At 47.6% G+C, this 20,450-nt stretch overlaps 1 protein-coding gene across 1 annotated transcript; it reads left to right on the top strand.

Moving 5' to 3' along the window:
* Positions 1-16: 16 nt before the first annotated feature.
* On the top strand, positions 17-19,853 carry TRMT44 (tRNA methyltransferase 44 homolog). The gene is made up of 11 exons (XM_064151622.1): positions 17-431; positions 3,490-3,607; positions 5,222-5,441; positions 6,240-6,308; positions 8,806-8,913; positions 9,827-9,898; positions 10,644-10,750; positions 12,177-12,360; positions 14,205-14,580; positions 16,330-16,446; positions 19,616-19,853. The coding sequence occupies exons 1-11, from the start codon at positions 17-19 to the stop codon at positions 19,849-19,851; spliced, it is 2,022 nt and encodes a 673-aa protein (XP_064007692.1). The 3' UTR covers positions 19,852-19,853.
* Positions 19,854-20,450: the final 597 nt, after the last annotated feature.

The raw sequence follows: 20,450 nt of genomic DNA, 5'->3' as shown, positions 1-20,450 counted from the left end.
CCTGCGCGGTGTCGGTATGGGGCCGGCGGGCACGGCTGCTGTCCGCGATGGCGGCGCCGCGCTGCCGCACGGCTTCTGGGCAGCGGTGCGCGTCTGGCTGGAGAAGCCGCAGGTGCTCAACAAGCGGCTGTGCGGCGCCGCTGTCGAAGCGGAGGGGACGGTGCTGCTCGGGGAGGACGGGGAAGCTGCTTCCTCTCTGGCCGCCGTCCCGGGAGGAGGGAGCGGTGAGGAGCGAGCGGTGTCTACCGAGCTGGACGGGCTCTGGAGGGAGGTGCAGAGCCAGCTGCCGGCGAGGGACGGGCGCCTGCCGCCCCCGCTCACACCCTGGAGTGGGCCGGGCCACGGCTCCGAGCTCCGCGCCGTGCTGAGGACGCTGCTGCCCCGGGGGCGGCCTGCCGGGTCCCCAGCCGCAAGGGAGCTGTCAGTGCAAGGTGAGAGGGAACCTGGCGCCGGGGCCGGGGGAGAGGGCGGGATGCCGACCCCTGCCTCTCCGGCAGGCCTGTCCCATCCGAGACTGCCTCGCCAATAAGTTAAACCCTCCTTTCTTTTGTCTTCCCCCTCCCTGCCTAGCTTGAGGGAGTGCTGGTGGATTTTTGTCTTATCTCACACTGATACTTTATCTTTCAGTTTTGCCTTTCATCTTTACCTTTCTTTGGTTTTCTGCAGGGAAGCATCAGTAGCTGAAATACAAATTCCAGAGGTCAAGCCGGTGTAGGACTCTGGTTTAAACAACTTCAGCAAAGTGTAGGTGAAGAAGAGCTGAAAGTGTTGTGTGAGGGGCTGCTGAGATAGGAAAAACACTTAGGGAAGCCAGGACCCTGCTCCCGAGGAAAAGCAATGTAGAAAAGGGATCACCTCTTCATCCTCCTTAAAAAGAAGGGGCAAGAAGGGCTGGCATCATGCAAGCTCCTGTCGTGGGTGAGATGCTCACACAAAAGCTGCTGCTTGTAGTGCAAACCTAGCTGCAGTCTTGTGTGGAGTGATGGAAGCCTTTGAAAAGAGCTCTGTACTGTCACTGGTGAGGCTGCGTTTTGGATGCTGGGATCAGTTTTGGGCCACTCACTCCAAGGACATTGAGCTGCTGGAGTGGGTCCAGAGAAGAGGAACAAAGCTGAACAGGGCTGGTGAGGAGCAGCTGAGGGACCTGGGGGTGTTTAGTCTGGAGAAGGGAAGCTGGAGAGGACATCTGATCAGTGTCTGTAAGTACCTGAGGGGTGGGTGTCAAGTGGCTGGGGCCAAGCTTTTTGTGGTGGTCAGCAGCAATAAGACAAGGAGCAGTGGATACAAACTGGAACATAGAAGGTTTCGCCTCAACATGAGGAGAAGCTTCTATACAGTGAGAGTGACAGAGCCCTGGAACAGGCTGCCCAGAGAGGTTGTGGAGTCTCCTTCTCTGGAGACTTTCAAATCCCACCTGGATGCATTCCTGTGTGGAATACTGTGCTAGTTTGGAGCTAGCTGGAATGTTTTGGTGAGAAGAACTAAGTTACAGGCTGTGAAAGGAAAACAGTGGTGATGTCTGCTTCCCTCATAGGCTTGCTGAGATGTATAAGAACAAGAGTCAAAACACAGATAAGGCACTCCTGCTGGGGAGCTCTGAGCTGCATCTCTCTCTCCAGCCTCACCCTCTGTTTCTCTGATTAATCCACTTTGCTTCCTAACCCCCTGGCCAAATCTCCATTCTTCCTTGGGACTGGGGTAAGGTTGAGAGGGGTAGGGGGAAGGTGGAAGGGTGGTTGGAAGCCCCTCCTGGGAACTCAGGTTTCTGGGAGGGCTGTTGTGTTCCTGTATTACCTTTTGCCTTGTCTATTTCTGTCTATAACTGTATATACTGTAACTATCTGCTTGGATATTGTGCTAGCTGTAAATAGAAGCTTCATTCAATTTCCAGAGCTGGCTGAGTCTAGTTTGGATGATTTCCAAAGTGTGGGGGGGCAGGGAACACCCAAACCATCACAACTACCTTGGGTGATCCTGCTTGGCAGTGGGGTTGGACTTGATGATCTCTGGAGATCACTTCCAGCCTCTAACATTCTGTGATTGTGTGACCTGAAGTTGTTCAGCCTGGAGAAGGGGAGGCTGATAGGAGACCTCATTGCTCACTACAACCAGAGAGCCAAGTGGAGCTTGGTCTCTCCTCCAAAGTAATAAGATGCTTGTTTTGATGGTATCTGAATGAGAACTTAATGCATTAGTCTGAAGAAATCATTGTCAGGGCTGGAAGGGGACCCCAAGGATCATCTATCTCCAACCCCCCTGCCATGGGCAGGGACACCTTACACTAGATCATGTTATTCAGAGCCTCATCCAACCTGGCCTTAAAAACTTCCAGGAATGGGACCTCCACCACCTCACTGGACAACCTGTCGCAGTGTCTCACCAACCTCATGGTGAAGAATTATTTCCTAACATCCAAATCAAAGAATAATTAAGAAGATTTTTGCATCTGATTTATGAGGTAGTAATGTATATGCCATGAAGAATGTCTTAGAGTCAATTTATTCCCTCTGTATTTCCTATAATGATGTTAACATTGAAAAAACAATCTTTTAACACATTGTGATAGTTTGAGCCTAGCTGAGATATTTTGGTGAGAAGAATTAGATGCTAGGCTGTGAAAAGGAAACAGTGGTGATGCCTGCTGCACTCATAGGCTTGCTGAGATGGATAAAAACAAGAACACTAACATAGATAACAGTCTCTGTGTGTCTCTGGGTGCCTGTACTTTTCTCCCTGGCCTGCTGTCTGTAACTAATCCTTCTGCTTTCTAACCCCCCTGGCCAATCCTCTGATCTCACCTTGCACATCAGGCAAAGCTTGGGATAAGGTAGAGGGGTGGAAAGAAGGTGTGTGGTAGCTTGAGCCTAGCTGAGATATTTTGGTGAGAAGAATTAGGTGCTAGGCTGTGAAAAGGAAACAATGGTGATGTCTGCTGCACTCATAGGCTTGCTGAGATGGATAAAAACAAGAACACAAATATAGATAAGGGAGTCACTTTCTGTCTCTTGGGGCTACATGAACTTCTCTCTAACCTAACCTGGCATTTGTGTGACTAATCCTTCTGCTTCCTGACCCCCCTGACCAACCCTCCAAACTCACCTTGAGCATAAGGCAAAGTCTGGGGTGAGGTAGAGGAGTGGGGAGAAGGTGGAAGGGTGGTTTGGAGCCCCTCCTGGGGACTCTGGTTTCTGGGAGGGCTGCTGTGTTTCTGCATTACCTTTTTAACTTGCCTGTTTCTGTCTATAGCTGCATAGATTGTAAATACCTGCTTGTAGCTTGTGCTAAGCTGTAAATATAAAGCTTCATTCTTCAATTTCCAGAGCTGGCTGAGTCTGGTCTGGGTGATTTCCCAAAGTGAAGGGGGGGGCAGGTAACACCCAAACCATCACACATGTGCTTACAAGGCTGTGTGCCATTTGTGTTTCACTGCAGTCACCTTGCTTTGCATGACGGAGTGATAAACCTGTCGCTGTTTGGATGTCTTTCCAGATGTTTCTAATGGAACTGTGACCTTTCTGCCTTTGGAAGAAAACAACGAAGGAAAGCACCTAATTAAAAAGTGCAACATGTATCAAATTCAACTTAAACACATAAAAGATGAGGAATGGTAAGTGGTGGGAGTGGGAGAGGAAGCAAACCCTGTGTTATTGCAAGGATGCTTGAGCGTTTGGGTTGGGTAATTTCCTGCTTAGTAATTGATGGTACTGATCTTAGTGAGGAGTGTTCATTAAAGGGAACATCTGTAATATCTAAACCAAAAAACCAAATCAGCTTCAATGTATACATTGGTTGTACAAAGTGTGTGGTCTAGAGGAAGGGTTTGGGTCACAGGAGCTAGCTTTGCCTGTGGGAAAGGTCAGCTTTTGTTAGTGAATGTAAGGGTGAAATTGGCATTCTGTGAACCCTCCTGAGCTTCAGTCACTGAAGTGTAGATCCTGAGCATCTGATGACACAGGTCTAATGAAATCTGAATAGAGATGATGAAATACTGAAGTGTGCCAACTGATGTATTTTCTGTCTCAATTTCCTAGGTATTTTAATGAAATCACTTTTCAAAGCCAGTGTTTGGACATCCTTATATTTATAAACATGTATTAAGACTGAGAGAGGATTTAATGAATGTTTATAAATATCTGAGGGCTGGGTATCAGGAGAAGGGGGGACAGGCTCTGCTCAATTGCTCTCTGGGATAGGACAAGGAGTAATGGATATAAGCTACAGCACAGGAGGTTCCACCTCAACACAAGGGGGAACTTCTTTACTGTAAGGCTCACAGAGCACTGGAGCAGACTGTGGAGTCTTCTTTTCTGGAGACTTTCAAGGTCTCTCTGGATGTGTTCCTGTGTGACCTGAGCTAGATTGTATTGTCCTGCTGTGGCAGGGGGTTTGGACTCGATGATCTCTTTGAGTCTCTTCCAATCCCTAACATTACAAGAGGGGTGTGGAGATGCTGGAGTTTGTCCAGAGAAGGGCCACTGGGATGCTCAGAGGGCTGGAGCAGCTCTCCTATGAGGACAGACTGAAAGAGTTAGGGCTGTGCAGTCTGGAGAAGAAGAGGCTCCCAGGTGACCTTCTTGTGACCTTCCAGGATCTGAAGGGGGGCTACAGAAAAGCTGGGAAGGGACTTTTCAGGCTCTCTTATAGTGACAGGACTGGGGGGAATGGAGAAAAGCTGGAGGTGGGGAGATTCAGAGTGGAGGTGAGGAGGAAGTTGTTGAGCATGAGAGTGGTGAGAGGCTGGAATGGGTTGCCCAGGGAGGTGGTTGAGGCCCCATCCCTGGAGGTGTTTAAGGCCAGGCTGGATGAGGCTGTGGTCAGTCTGCTCTAGGGTAGGGTATCCCTGCCCATGGTAGGGTGGGTTGGAACTAGGTGATCCTTGTGGTCCCTTCCAACCCTGACTGCTTCTATAATTCTATGATTCAAAACCAGGCTGTTCAGTGTGTGCAAGTCCCCAGTTAAGTGCAGCATGGGTTCCCATGCAGGGTATTTGAACTGGCAGATAATGAGCTGCTGAATGAAATTAAGGGGAGACTGAGCAATTTACTGAGTAAACTCAGTGTTTCCTTTCCCTTTTGTATATTATCCTCATTCTCCAATCTACCTTTTATACTTAGGCTGATTTTCTCCACTTCCTCATTGCCTTGTTTCTCTTTGAGGTAGCTGACACAGTGAAATACACTGTGTTTATAAAAAAGTTGATGTTTCTATTTTGTTTTTAAAGGTCTATCTCTATTGTAGCTCCATTTCCAGAAGACTGGTTTGCAGATGGAATTGCATACCCCCAACTAGCATGGCTTGGAAATAAGCTTTTGCCCAAACTGGTTAAATGGTCTGTGGAGCAGAAGAGCAATGAGTTTAAAAGTACACTCTCCCTCATTTCTGTAGCAAAGTACAGCCAAGTTTACCAAGAACTTAAAGAAAAATACAGAGATATGGTGAAGGTAAGTTTAGCAATAAATGCAGTGACAGAAACACAGAATGGCTCAGGCTGAAAGGGATCTCAGAGATCACCTGCTCCAACCTCTCCGTCGTGAGCAGGGACACCTCTCACCTGGACTTAGCTGTTCAAGGCCTCATCCAGCCTGGCCTTGAATGCCCCCAGGGAGGAGGCAGCCACAACCTTGCTGGGCAGCCTATTGCAGAGTCTCACCACCCTCGTACTGAAGAACTTCCTCAGGTCCAGTCTAACCCTGCTCTTCCTCAGCTTCAAACCATTCCCCTTTGTCCTGTCTTCAGAAACCCTTGTGAGATGTACCTCTGCAGCATTCCTGTAGGATCCCTTTAGGTACTGGAAGGCAGCTCTGAAGTCCCTCCTAAGGGAGCCCCCAGCTCCCTTAGCCTGTCTAATAGCAGAGATGCTTCAGCCTTTGGATCATCTTTGTAGGCTCCTCTGGACTTGCTTCAGCAGCTCCCTGCCCTTATGATGGGGGCCTCACCAGAGCAGAGAGATAATACTTCCATTTTCTATCTTCCTACTTCTCCTTTTGCTTCTGTGTGTTCTGTTGTGCCTGGATAATCCTGTGCTGCAAATAAAAACGTCCAGACTCTTAGGTTGTCAGTGTTGCCACAAAACAGGAGTCAAAGAATCGTTTTGCTTCTGAGTTAAGCACAAGGATACCTGCTCTGTTACAGAGCAGATGCAGCAGGAGCCTGCTGAAGTGTATCCAGATCACTGAGCATTTTGGAAGTAAGTCCAGATGGTGTTGAAACTAATTTTTCTCTGTTTTTTTTTTCTGAAGGTGTGGCCTGAAGTGACAGACCCTGAGAAATTTGTTTATGAAGATGTCGCCATTGCCACCTACTTGCTGGTAAGGAACTGCTTTGCCTAATCATAGCTAGAAGGTTCTGTTTCCTGTTAACAAAGCTGCTCTAAAGGCAATCAGCTTTTTCACTTTAGAGGTGTTTGGATGAGCCAAAGTTCTTACAGGCATATGAGGCAAAAGGAAGATGGGTAGATGTGGAAAAAGCTAGGTCTAATCTGTTCAGCAGTTGGTGAGGGATTTATGGGATACAGCCTGGAGTGCAAAAGTGCAATAATTGGTACATCCAAAAACATAAATGCAACCTGATAAACTGCAGGAAATCTGTGAGATTCTTAGCAATGTTGCAAATCCCATTTTTTCTCTGTGGATTTTTGTTATTCATCAACTGCACACTTAGCTTACTCTGAGTGTGTCCTCTCTAAATGCTCAATGAAGGAAGAAGACTTTGACAGTGATAGATTTATCCATGCACTGCTGACAAAATTATGAATCATAGAATCAACCAGGTTGGAAGAGACCTCCAAGCTCATCCAGTCCAACCTATCCCCCAGTCCTAGCCAGTCATCTAGACCATGGCACCAAGTGCCTCATCCATTTTTTTCTTGAACATAACTATGCAAAAGTAGCCCCTTGGGTACAGAGCAGGTTCTAGAACTGGGCTGAAAGCTTTGGGGTCCCTTTAGCTGAGGTAGAATTTGGCACAGCTGATGTTGCTAGGGAAGTTTTTTATGTTGCTGGGGAAGTTTTTGATGTTGTTAGGGTCGATTTAGGCTGGAGACTTGAAAGAAACTCTTGACAATGAGGTTGGTGAGACACTGGAATAGGTTGCCCAGGGAGGCTGTGGATGCCTCCTCCCTGGAGGTGTTCAAGGCCAGGTTCCATGAGGCCTTAAGCGACCTGGCCTGGTGGGATGTGTCCCTGCCCATGGCAGGGGTTTGGAACCTGGTGATTTTTAAGGTGCCTTCCAACCCAACCTGGTTTGTGACTATGAAGTTGCTGCTTGGTTCAGTAGGCAGAGATGTGAAGTGTCCCACTCTACGGCCACCTGATTGCAAAGGACATTTTGGGTTTCACTTGGAGCTCTGCTACCAGCTCTTTGTTTAGTGCAGTGGATAGAAACACTGCCATGGTGTGACTTGCAAGACTTCTTGAGTAAGTTTGCTTCCTACTTCCCTTGCTGCTTCTGCTCATCTTTTGCACCTTTGTTTTAGCAACTTAGTCTGCATTTCTGCAGGGTTCTGTAGCCTTGATTAATTTCAGCTTCCGGTGACTCAGAAGGGAGTGCAGGCTGTGCTTACCACTTAGAAAATTAGTTGTCTTATAGAATGGTCTAGGTAAAATCATAGAATGGTCTAGGTTGGAAGGGACCTCAAGGATCATCCAGCTCCACCCCCCTGCCACAGGCAGGGACACCTCCCACTAGAGCAGGTTGCTCAAGGCCTCATTCATCCAGCCTGGCCTTAAACACCTCCAGAGAGGAAGCAGCCTCAACCTCCCTGGGCAACCTGTGCCAGTGTCTCACCACCCTCACTGGAAAGAACTTCCTCCTAACATCCAGTCTAAATCTCCCCTCTGCCAGTTTGAACCCATTAGCCCTCATCTTGTCATTACAAGACCTTGTCAGTAGTCCCTCCCCAGCCTTCCTGTATGCCCCCTTCAGATACTGGAAGGCCACTGTAAGTGCTCCTGAAATCCTTCTCTTCTCCAGACTGAAGAGCCCCAACTCTCATAGTCTGTCCTCATAGCAGAGCTGCTGCAGCTCTCTGAGCATCTTCGTGGCCCTCTTCTGGACTGGCTCCAGCAGTTCCATGTCCCTCTTGTGTTGGGGGCTCCAGAACTGCTCGCAGTACTCCAGGTGGGGTCTGACAAGAGCAGAGCAAAGGGGAAGAGTCACCTCCCTTGCCCTGCTGGCCACACTGCTCGTGCTGCAGTCCAGAACACAGCAAGAACATGAGCTGCTGGCTCATGTTGAGCTTTCCATCAACCCAGACCCCCAAGTCCTTTTCCTCAGTGCTGCTCTCAGCCTGTATCTGTGCCTGGGATTGTGCTGACCCAGGTGCAGGACCTTACACTTGGCCTTGTTGAATGTCATGAGGTTGGCCTGGGCCCACCTCTTCAGCCTGTCCAGGTCCCTCAGCATGGCATCCCTGCCCTCTAACAAGTCAGCTGTGCCACACAGCTTGGTGTCACCTGCAAACTTGCTGAGGGTGCACTCGATTCCTCTGTCCATCTCACTGACAAAGATGTTACACAGCACTGGTCCCAGCACTGACCCCTGAGGGACACCACTTGTCACTGGCCTCCAGGTGGACATTGTGCCATTGATCACCACTCTCTGTCTTCTGCAGCTTGATTCCTGCCTCTCTCCATAAACACTTTCAGTCGGTTTTTATGGTTTTGTTTTTCTCCTCTCAGGTTTTCTCAGTGTACCTCCTCTGCATTCCTTCCCAGCCTTCTCCTCTCATTTCCAATAACCTTTGCTTCTTTCTTCCAGTGAAACTTGGGACCAGAAGTCTAAAATGTCTTTCTGTTCTTGTCTTAGGTTCTTTGGGAAGGTGAGAGAAAAGAAAAAGGCTTGACCAAGAAACAGTCATTTGTAGATCTTGGATGTGGAAATGGTCTCCTAGTGCATATTCTAAACAATGAAGGGGTAAATAGAATTGTTTTTTTAAAACAACAATTAGAAATAGTGTTCTTGTTATGTTTTCCTTTTATCTGTCATGCAGGTAGCCAAAATTCAGGTAGTTCATGCCACCTAAAATAAGATTTTTTTCATTCTAGTCCTCAGGAGAAAATGTAGCAACAGTGAAACTCAGTTTCTTGAGGCACAGTGTCTGAAACACCAACAAAGTAAGGGTCAGTGACTGAACTAAACTCATTGATGTTAGGCCTGCCTGTTCCACAGAATTTATCTTCCACTTTTGGGGAGGACATGATAAAATGTGTAGAGGGAATTAGCACTTTCTGTTTGATCAGTAGACATTGAGGCAGGTGGAGAAAGTCCCAAGTTCTCCTGACACAAGCTCTGTATCCTTGTGTGGCCAGAGGAATTCAATGTGATAGAAGATTCTGTTCCCCCTCTAGGTGTTTTTTGTACCCTGTTAGGCCATCACTGCTCTAACACTACCAGGCACTGACTGTCAGAAAGCTCTGTGAGAGCTTTGTGAAACTTCTGTAGCAATTGATTTTGATTTCTGTAGTTCTTGCTTTAGTTTCCAGTCCAATTTCTTCATCCCAGCAGTTCACACAGGAAAAAAGTGTTTGGACTCCAGCAGCCTCACTGACTTGGGTAGTTGAAAGGTGGTTCTCCAGCAAGGACAGCTTGGACTAGCACCCTTCTCTGAACCCCAAAATAGCAATTTTGCTTGTGTGGAGATGCAGATTTTCAAAAGCAGTCAAATTTCAAACCAGAGAGGTTCTTAATGAAGGGAAGAAGAATTTCTGCCTGTATTGGTGAAGTTGTGTTTCCTTAGTGTCTGAGTTTTATATGAAGGAATAATCAGTGTTTGGCAATTTCTGCTACAAGTGATACTTAAAAATGATACTTTTGTTCTTTATTTCAGCATCCAGGCAGAGGAATTGATGTGAGGAGGAGAAAAATATGGGACATGTATGGAGCAGGAACTCATTTAGAGGTATTAAGCAAATGTATGCCAATCTTACTGGTTTGTAGCTGTATCCTTATTTATTGCTTCAGGTTGTGTTGATGCAAGTGTGATCAGACTCAATGGGATACAGAGTTAGCTAAAGTTGCCTCTGGGTTTGGTTTAATGCCACCCATATATCTTGGGGGACTGTGAAGTCATTACAAGAGCAGTGCTGTGACATAGCCCTGCATGTCTGCAATATTCTTGCTCTTCAGTTGAGAAAACTGGGGTGTTGTAATGTGTTCTTTGGGGACCAGAGAATGCACACTCTCATGGGTACCCCACTCTGGGTACAGTTTCAACACTTTTATTATAGCTCAAATGCTAAATGCATAAAAATACTGGGAACTACAAAGCTTATAGCTGAAATGCTAAAATCACAGAGAGAAAGGTATGCCATAGAATCATAGCATCATCCAGTTCCAACCCCTGCCATAGGCAGGGACTTCCCTCACTAGAGCAGGTCACTCAAGGCCTCATCCAAGCTTTGAACACCTTCAGGGAGGGAGCAGCCACAGCCTCCCTGGGCAACCTGTGCCAGAGTCTCACCACTCTCACTAGAAAGAACCCTTTCCTAACATCTAGTTTGAATCTCCTCTCTTCCAGGAGAGGATGCCTGGATGCATTCCCATGCAAATTACCTCGGGTGATCCTGCTTTGACAGGGGGAGAGTTGGACTTGATCTCTGGAGATCCCTTACAGCCTCTAACATTCTGTGATTCTGTTTGTTTAGGAGTCCACAATCGTGCCAGGGGACACTCATCTCTTCCCAGAGACAGACTGGCTGATAGGGAACCATTCCGATGAGTTAACGCCGTGGATTCCTGTCATTGCAGCCAGGTATTGGTTGGAGGGGAGAGGAGTGGGAGGGAAGGAATTAAACAGAATCAGAATCACAGAATCAACCAGGTTGGAAGAGAACTCCAAGATCATCCAGTCCAACCTATCCCCCAGCCCTAGCCAGTCAACTAGACCATGGCACTAAGTGCCTCAGCCAGGCTTTCCTTGAACACCTCCAGGGACGGTGCCTCCACCACCTCCCTGGGCAGCCCATTCCAATGCCAGTCACTCTCCCTGTGAAGAACTTCCTCCTGACATCCAGCCTATACTTTCCCCAGCACAACTTGAGACTGTGTCCCCTTCTGTTGCTGCTTGCCTGGCAGAAGAGGCCAACCCCCACCTGGCTACAATGTCCCTTCAGGTAGTTGTAGACAGCAATGAGGTCTACCCTGAGCCTCCTCTTCTCCAGGCTAAACACCCCCAGCTCCCTCAGCCTCTCCTCATAGGCTTTGTGTTCCAGGCAACCAACCCAAAACATAGCTACCTGTGTGCACTTGGTGAAAACTTTTGCAGTCACACCTGGTGCCCTTGCAGGACTTGCTGCTTTTGAAGCCAGTGGATTGTTTTTACACTGTCCCAGCAAAGTACAGATGTTGTTGTTTACTTCCTCCTAGAATTCAGTAGAGCTTTTTTGTTTCTGAAGTTTGAAAAACTACATTGGTTTTTGCTGCTGAGATTTGAGTCTGTTGTTTGGAGGTTGTGGTGGGGTTTTGCTTGTTAGGGTGGGTTTTTTTCAAGTAAAACTGCTGCTGTATCTGCTTTTCCTTGAGCCATTGTGCTCTTCATAGCCAGTTGCAGTAGCCTGGCACAAGAATTTGCTGTAGTAAGTGCTTTATGAAACAGAGTTTTTGGACCCTTCAGTACAAGACATTGAGAGGCTGGAGCCGGTCCAGAGGAGGGCAGTGAAGCTGGTGAAGAATCCAGAGAACAGGCCTGGTGAGGAGTAGCTGAGAGAGCTGGGGTTGTTCAGCCTGAGGCTGAAGGGAGACCTCATTGCTCTCTACAACTCCCTGAAAGGAGGTTGGAGCCAGCTGGGAGTTGGTCTCCTCCGAAGTAACAAGACAAGATGAGAAGAAATAGTTTTGAGTTGCACCAGGGGAGATTTAGGTTGGAAATTTGGAAGGACTTCACCTAGAGGGCAGCCTATTCCATCCCTGAAGGTATTTAAAAGACATGCAGGTGTGGGGCTGGGGGATGTGGTTTAGTGGTGACTTGGCAGTGCTATGTTTATACTTGAGCTCGATGATCTTAAAGGTCTTTTCCAACCGAAGCTCTTCTGTGGTGATGCTGATGGGGGGAGATGCAAATGCCACTTAATGAAGTTCTGTCACTTAATAACCATTTCCATTGCTGCTTGTATCTGCTGGGTTGTTTTTTCAGTGTGTGCTGAACTTTGCACCCAGCAGGTTTTTAACCCTTCTTGTAGGTCTTCCTATTCATGTTGCTACTTCGTGCTGCCCTGTTGCTTCTTTGATTTCCATGGCAAGTACAGCCGAAGGCAGAGCAGGAAAACTCAGTACCGAGAGTATCTTGACTTTGTTGCTCAGGTGGGAGCTGTGTGTGGCTTTCAAGTGGAAGAAGATTGCCTTAGAATTCCATCAACTAAAAGGGTAATTTTGAGCTCCATAAAGCTTTGTCCTTTTTTGTGTTGTGGTTGGTTGGTTTTGTGCCTTTTTTAAAAGTTGCTACTTCTAAAGTTGCTATGTCTGAAACATAGAACTGTAGAACCCTGGGGTTGGAAGAGACCTTGGAGACCATTGTTGTCCCACAGCTCACCTAGAGCTGCAATCTCACCACTACTACTAACCTACTGCCACTAAACCATGTCCCTCAGCACCACATCCATGTGTCTTTTCAACACCTCCAGGGATGGGGGCTCCACCACCTTCACCACTGTTGGAACAAGCAGCCTGTTCCAATGCCTGAGAACCTCTTCTGGGAAAAAAGTTTCCTATTATCCAAACTGAACCTTGCCTGGCACTTTTCCTCTTGTCCTGTCATTTGTTGCTTTTGAGAAGACTTCCACCTGGCTCCAACAGTATTTCAGGGAGATGTAGAGTGCAATGAGGTCTCCCCTCAGTCTCTTCCTCCCCAGACCAAGTAATCCCAGTTCCCTCAGCTGCTCCTCACAAGACCAGAGAAGGGTGGCAAAGCTGGAGAAGGTTCTGGAGAACAGGTCTGGTGAGGAACAGCTGAGGGAACTGGGATTGTTTAGCCTGGAGAAGAGGAGGCTGAGAGAAGACCTCATTGCTCTCTACAACTCCCTGAAAGGAAGTTGGAGTGAGGTGGAGGTTGGTCTCCTCTCCATTGTAACAAGGGAGAGAACAAGAAGGAATAGCCTCAAGTTGCCCCAGGAGAGGTTTATGTTGGACATGAGAAAAAACACCACTGAAAGGGTCCTGAAAGCCTGGAACAGGCTGCCCAGAGGAGGTTGGATCCCCATCTCTGGAAAGTGTTGAAAAGGCACAGAGCTGTAGTGCTGAGGGACATGGTTTAGCCCAGCTTAGGCAGAGTCAGGCAGTGGCTGGACTCAAGGATCCTGAAGGTATTTTTCTAGCCAAAACCATCCTGTAATTCTGAAATTGGGGGGTTTTGGGGTGTTCTGCTCCTGATGTCAGAGGCAGAATCCAAAAGAGAAGAAAGAATAGAGGGGTTTATGGTTATTTCTTATGCCATCCTGTAGGACTGAAGACTTAGAAAACCAAGGGTTTGCCTTCATTTTTCCAGCTATTTAATTTGGCAGTTTTTCATGTGCCCTGAAATGTTAAGTGAAATGTTCTCAGGGGAGAAAGATATGTCCAGCTTGTTAGTTTTGTGTGTAATTCTGAGGGTCAGAAACAATCCAGAGAGGAAAAGGCTCTGAGGAGACCTTATTGTGGCCTTCTGATATCTAAAAGGGGCTAGAAGAAAGCTGATGAGGGACTTCTTAGAGTGTCAGGAAGTGATAGGGCAGGGGGGAATGGAGCAAACTAGAAGTGGGGAGATTCAGATTGCATGTTAGGAAGAAGTTCTTCGCTGTAATGGTGGTGAGACACTGAAACAGGTTGCCCAGGGAAGTGGTGGAAGCCTCATCCCTGGAAGTTTTTAAGGCCAGGCTGGATGTGGCTCTGAGCAACCTGATCTAGTGTGAAGTGTCCTTGCCCATGTCAAGAGGGTTGGAGCTGGATGATCCTTGAGATCTCTTCCAGCCCTGACAATTGTCTGATTCTAATCTCTGTGGTCTCTGCTGGTATGGCCTGATGGGTTATGGTTTGATGGTTGCATTTCTTCTGTGGCACCAATATGCAAAAACTAAACTGAAAAAGCCCTCTGAGATGTTGATGAGAATTGAGTTGGAATGGATACCTTCTCTCAGTAAATTCAGAGGCCTGCTCAGGACATGTGCTGGTTTGGGGCCTGTGTGTAAGCCTGAGGCTCTGTGTAAGCAGTGATTTACCTGTTTCTCCTAAAATAGGTGAGCTTTGTTGGAAAAACCAGGACCTATCCTCCTCCAGAACACGCTCTGGTTGACAAGCAGATAACACAGTACATCAATACACGTCAGCCCCATGACAGAAGAGTTGGAGTTAATTACAGTGATCACTCTGATGGTCTGTGCAAAGAAGCAGCTTCAGAACTTCCTGAAACCCAGGCTGAGTCTGCTGGCACAGTTTGGATGCCTGGATTTCAACCTCGAGGGAAAGTAGAACGAGTCAGAAACTGTGCTTCCCTCCCTCGGGATTTTGTTGATGGTGTGGTTCTCAGCGTGGCAAACTTGCTGCTGAATGCAGCCCCTCAGAACTCCTCTTCTGGTGTGCATGGTGGCAGCACAGGCAGCTGGAATCAAGGAGGTGAATCTGTCTTTGTTTTCCGTTGTCTGGTGGTGGCAGAGGATGTCTTTTCCCAATGACTTTCCATGGCTGTAAATTTATGAAGTAAAACAGGTTTTAGGAGATACAAAGAACAGAAAAGAGCAATCAGAAGCACATTTGTTTATTTTTCCATTACAGATAAGGATGCATCTAAGAATAGTTGGGAACTGGTGTGGGCCCAGTTCTGGGCCCCTCAATTCAAGAGAGATGTTGAGGTCCTGGTACAAAGCTGCTCAGGGGTCTGGAGCACAAATGCTATGAAGAGAGGCTGAGGGAGCTGGGGGTGTGCAGCCTGCACAAGAGGAGGCTCAGGGCAGACCTCATTGCTGTCTACAACTCCCTGAAGGGAGGCTGTAGCCAGGTGGGGTTGGTCTCTTCTGCCAGGCAACCAGCAACAGAACAAGGGGACACAGTCTCAAGTTGTGCTGAGGGAGGTCTAGTCTGGATGTTAGGAGGAAGTTGTTGGCAGAGAGAGTGATTGGCATTGGAATGGGCTGCACAGGGAGGTGGTGGAGTTGCTGTCCCTGGAGGTGTTGAAGCAAAGCCTGGCTGAGTCTCTTAGTGCCATGGTTTAGATGACTGGCCAGGGCTGGGTGCTAGGTTGGGCTGGCTGATCTTGGAGGTCTCTTCCAACCTGCTTGATTCTATGATTATGACAATTTTCAGTTTTCAAACCATGCCCAGAACTCCCAATTTACGAAACCCTCTACATCTATCTGGGGACAATATTAAACTTCATTTTTAATAGTCATATAGCTACCTCTAATTCTATATGAGAAATGCTTTGAAATGCCTTTAGGTTACAGCATGATTCATAATACTTAGTTTGGCCTTAGGAAGATTAAGACCAGAAGCTTCTGATGCTTCTCCAAGCATTCAGTTTGTTCTCATCACCTTTCCCTTTTCCTCCCCATCTTGGTTTGAGCTAGAACAGAAGCTCAACATGAGCTAGCAGTGTGCATGTGCAGCCCAGACAGCCAACTGTGTGCTGGGCTGCATCAAGAGAAGTGTGGCCAGCAGGGCAAGGGAGGGGATCCTCCCCCTTTGCTCTCATCAGACCCCAACTGGAGTACTGTGTGGAGCTCCCAACACAAGAAGGACATTGAACTGTTGGAGCGAGTCCAGAATGATCAGAGGGCTGCAGCAGCTCTGCTATGAGGACAGGCTACAGGAGTTGGGGCTCTTCAGCCTGGAGAGGAGAAGGAGACCTTATAGTAACCTTCCAGTATCTGGAGGGGCCCTACAGGAAGGCTGGGGAGGGACTATTGACAGGATCTTGTAATGACAGGACAAGGAGTAATGTGTTTAAACTGGCAGAGGGCAGATTGAATCTAGATGTTAGAAAAGGGTTCTTTCCAGTGAGGGTGGTGAGGCACTGGCACAGGTTGCCCAGGGAGGTTGTGGGGCACAGAATCACCCAATGTGATCAAAGATCACATTGGGTGATTCTGTGCCCCACAACCTCCCTGGAGGTGTTCAAGGCCAGGTTGGATGAGACCTTCAGCAACCTGTTCTCGTGGGAGGTGTCCCTGCCTACGGCAGGGGGTTGGAACTGGATGATCTTTAATATCACTTCCAACCTAAACCATTCTGTGATTCCTACTTGGTGTGGTACTAGGAGAGAATTCATAGATTCTACTCACAATCATTTACTTGGATAGAAGTTAACCTTCCTTGGGATTTTATGTGCATGCATTTTTCATAGCTACACCCACCTGTTTCTTACAGAAAGCCTTTCCTTGAAAGAAGTAGCAGAACACTTGACTAAGGAGACTTTGAAAAGGCTAAAGAATGAATATGGAGGCCTGCAAACACTACTCAAGAACAATCATCAAGTATTTGAAGGTAAAGAAGGGAGATTTGTTTTTCTTTACTCATCTATTTTACCTCCTCCATCTGCAGTTAAAAGTCAACTGAAAAACTTCTGTGATGCAGGGTATTTTAAACTGCTTTCTGTACCTGTGTGGGAAACTGAATGTTCTTTTTTGTGCTCATTGCCCCAGGGTGCTGTTGCTAAAATCTCTTTTGAAGGAGACCTGTAAGGTCTGTCAGCAAAGCTGTTCTGGACTGGCTGTGTCTAAAATGACAGCCTTGTAGTTAAAGTTTTGATACCATTGTTTGACTGGAGAGGTGTTGGGTTTTTTCCCCTTTAAAGAGTGGGTGATTTTGAGGCCATCAAATGCAGAACCTTTCACTGGGGCTTGCTCTGGCCTTACCAAGCTGCACAGGTTTGATTTTTGTTGACATTCACACATTTTCCATAGGAACCTGTCCCTGTGAGGCTTGATGTATAACTTGTGTAGCATGACAGAAGGAACTCAGGACCAAGTTCCTGTGGATGGATGTTTGTTGTTCACTATCTGGTGTTTTTTTTTCCCTGTGGTAATGTGGTTAGTGGTGCGTTTTGTCTAGCTAGTTTTTGTTGTAGGGGTTTTGATCAGTGTGGAGTTTGGCACAGTCCAGCTGAGCAGTAATACAGCTGCCTGTACAGCTACCAAAGTCTAGCCTTGAATAATACAAAGTGTCCAGAAAAGGGCAGCAAGGCTGGTGAAGGGCCTGGAACACAAACCCTATGAGGAGAGGCTGAGGGAGCTGGGGGTGTGCAGCCTGCAGAAGAGGAGGCTCAGGGCAGACCTCATTGCTGTATACAGCTACCTGAAGGGAGGCTGTAGCCAGGTGGGGTTGGTCTCTTCTGCCAGGCAAGCAGCAACAGAAGAAGGGGACACAGTCTCAAGTTGTGCCAGGGAAGGTCTAGGCTGGATGTTAGGAGGAAGTTGTTGGCAGAGAGAGTGATTGGCATTGGGATGGGCTGCCCAGGGAGGTGGTGGAGTCATCATCCGTGGGAGTGTTGAAGCAAAGAAGCAAAGCCTGGCTGAGGCACTTAGTGCCATGGTCTGGTTGACTGGATAGGGCTGGGTGCTAGGTTGGCCTGGCTGATCTTGGAGGTCTCTTCCAACCTGGTTGACTCTATGATTCTATGAAAGTCTCCAAGGTTTTGTCAGTATTAAAGGCTGCTCCAGGTGTGGATGTGTGTTAACTTCTTGTGTCCCAGCAGTTGTATGTCAGCTGTAAAATGTTGATCAAATAAACCCTTGGCCAATATTCCTGAGTGTGCAACCAACCTAGCTGCTGCAGGTGCTTAGCTTACCCCATCCTCAATGGATTTGTGTAACCTTGGCAGTGCTAAAAGCTGAAACCTCTTTGAAACTCTGTCTATTTACCATCCCCTGCAAGGAACTGACATGTTCACAATTCTCTCTGATTAGGGGGAGGTGGAGTAGATTTACAACCTGTTACACAGAAGGAGCAGTTGAATTTGGCATGGGTGCTGTGTGGACATTACCTCTAAGGAAAGACTAGGATTAAGGCTGGGTTTTCCTTAGTAGTTTACATCACATGGAAACTCCCTGAGGCTTCAGTAGGGATCATTTGATGCTTGCCTTAGAATCAACCAGGTTGGAAGAGACCTCCAAGCTCATCCAGTCCAACCTATCCCCCAGCCCTATCCAGTCAACTAGACCATGGCACTAAGTGCCTCATCCAGTCTTTTCTTGAACACCTCCAGGGATGGTGCCTCCACCACCTCCCTGGGTAGCCCATTCCAATGGCAAATCACTCTCTCTGTGAAGAACTTCTTGAGTCTGTGTCCCCTTGTTCTATTGGTGGTTGCCTGGGAGAAGAGACCAACCCCCACCTGGCTACAACCTCCAGTAGCACACCATCTTAACAAGGGCATTGTGTCAGCAGGTGGTCTGGAAGGACACTGCTCACACCAAAATGGGTAGAGAAGAGCAGGGCTACAGCTTTTGTCACCTTTGCTGAGGTCTTTTTCTCTGGAAGATGTGGAAAACAGAGGAGTGCACACACGTGCACACAAAAGGAGTTGGTAGTAGCTGATCTGTGGCAGTGTCTTTTGATCAGGCCCCTTGTCCAACACAGGAGTGATCTTCTAAGAGAAGAGCTACTAGATCATAAATAGCTCTGTCTCTCTTCAGTTTTCTTTATCTTTGGAGGCAGGTATTTGAAGCTGTGCTGAACCCATTTCTGTCCTGGCTTTGTATGAGTTCAGATCTGTTTGTGGGTCACAGGGAAACCTTGGAGGGATGAATTTGTCCTGGCTTGAGTATGTGATAGTGAGCTTCCACTGCATTCCACTGGAGTGGGTGCAGAGAAGGGCAACGAGGCTGGGGAGAGGTCTGGCAAACATGACCTGTGAGGAGCAGCTGAGTGAGCTGGGAGTGTTTAGTCTGGAGAAGAGGAGGCTGAGAGGGGACCTTATTGCCCTCTACAACTACCTAAAAGGAGGTTGTAGTGAGGCTGGAGATGGTCTCTTCTCCCAGATTACTAATGATAGGACAAGAGGAAATGGCTTCAAGTTGCATCAGGGAAGGTTTAGGTTGGCTGTTGGGAGGAAGTTCTTTCCTGAGCAGGTGGTCAGGCACTGGAACAGGCTGCCTAGGGAGCTGGTGGAGTCACCATCCCTGGAGGTGTTTAAGGAAAGAGTGGATGTGGTGCTTGAGGCTGTGGTCTAGTGATGAAGGCTGCTGGGATGAAGGTTGGACTGGATGATCATAGAATCAGTCAGGGTTGGAAGGGAACACAAGACTCTTGCTAGATTTTTGCTGCTGATTGCATTGTAGTTATAGAGCAATGAAGTTCTGAACGCGGGAAAGACAGCAGGCCTTGAAACCTCTTGGTCAGGACTTGCAGTCTAATAGTCTAAATGGTCCTAACTGCTAGATATAAACCAGGCAAACACAACCTCTATGAAGATTATGATTCAAACTACTCAGCATCACAGTGAAACATCTCATAGGAGATCAGTCAGTTCTTCTCTGGACCGTGCCTGGCTGACCTTGGTCTGCTGCACGCTTCTCTTTCTGTATAGACAGCACATTTGGCTTTGCCTGAGTGATCCATTTGTGGAGTATCTGCTTTAGTCACAGAATGCCACTGTGCTTTTTTTCCATGGCTGCCTATTAACAGCTGCACTGGCTTGTGTTTTGTCTCTTAGTTCTAAATGGGAGAGTTCACATTCGTGACTGGAGGAAGGAGAAGCCAGCCGGGAGAGCTCAGCCTGAAGTGAAACGTCGCCTCTCAGCTGGAGCACTGAAAACACGTCTCTGCTGGTTTTTCATTCACCATCCTGATGGTTGTTCTTTGCCTTCTGAATCTTGCCCCTATGCTCATGGGTCTGAGGAGCTAAGGCAGTCTCAAACTATTAAAAAGATAAAACACTTGCAGTGGTAAAATGCTGCTGGTTAAGCGTGTGTACCTAAGTGAGGCTGTGCCTGACTTCAGGGCTGTCAGGTGTGTGGAGACCTGGACAGCATGGAGGGCATTTCCCTTTTCCTATGCATCTTATTTTGCAGCTGGTTTACAAGTTCTCCTGCATTTGTAGTTCTTCATTTTTTTATTGACCTGGAAAAGGTATAGTAAAGTCTGTACATACTCTTGGGTTCCATCAGGACTTCTCTACATGCACGTGTCTAAGTAGAACAGTTTAAAAACTCCATTTTTAGGACTCTCTTCCTGATCTTCCATCAGACCAAATGGATATGATGCAGCATTTTTAAGCCCTGGAAATCACCTGCCTTGGGCCAGATTTTCCAAGAGAATTTTATGGGTTCTTGTGACTCACAATGGCTCTTGGGAGACAGAAATTTCAGACTGGATGCAAGGAAGAAGTTGTTGAGCATGAGAGTGGTGAGAGGATGGAATGGGTTGCCCAGGGAGGTGGTTGAGGCCCCATCCCTGGAGATGTTTAAGGCCAGGCTGGATGAGGCTGTGGGCAGTCTGCTCTAGGGTAGAGTGTCCCTGCCCATGGCAGGGGAAGTTGGAACTAGATG

The sequence above is a fragment of the Pogoniulus pusillus genome, chromosome 11 (genome assembly GCF_015220805.1).
Source record: "Pogoniulus pusillus isolate bPogPus1 chromosome 11, bPogPus1.pri, whole genome shotgun sequence".
Taxonomy (NCBI): Eukaryota; Metazoa; Chordata; class Aves; order Piciformes; family Lybiidae; genus Pogoniulus; species Pogoniulus pusillus.
Note: the sequence above shows the minus strand (reverse complement) of the source record. Positions and strands in the feature narration are given on the sequence as shown.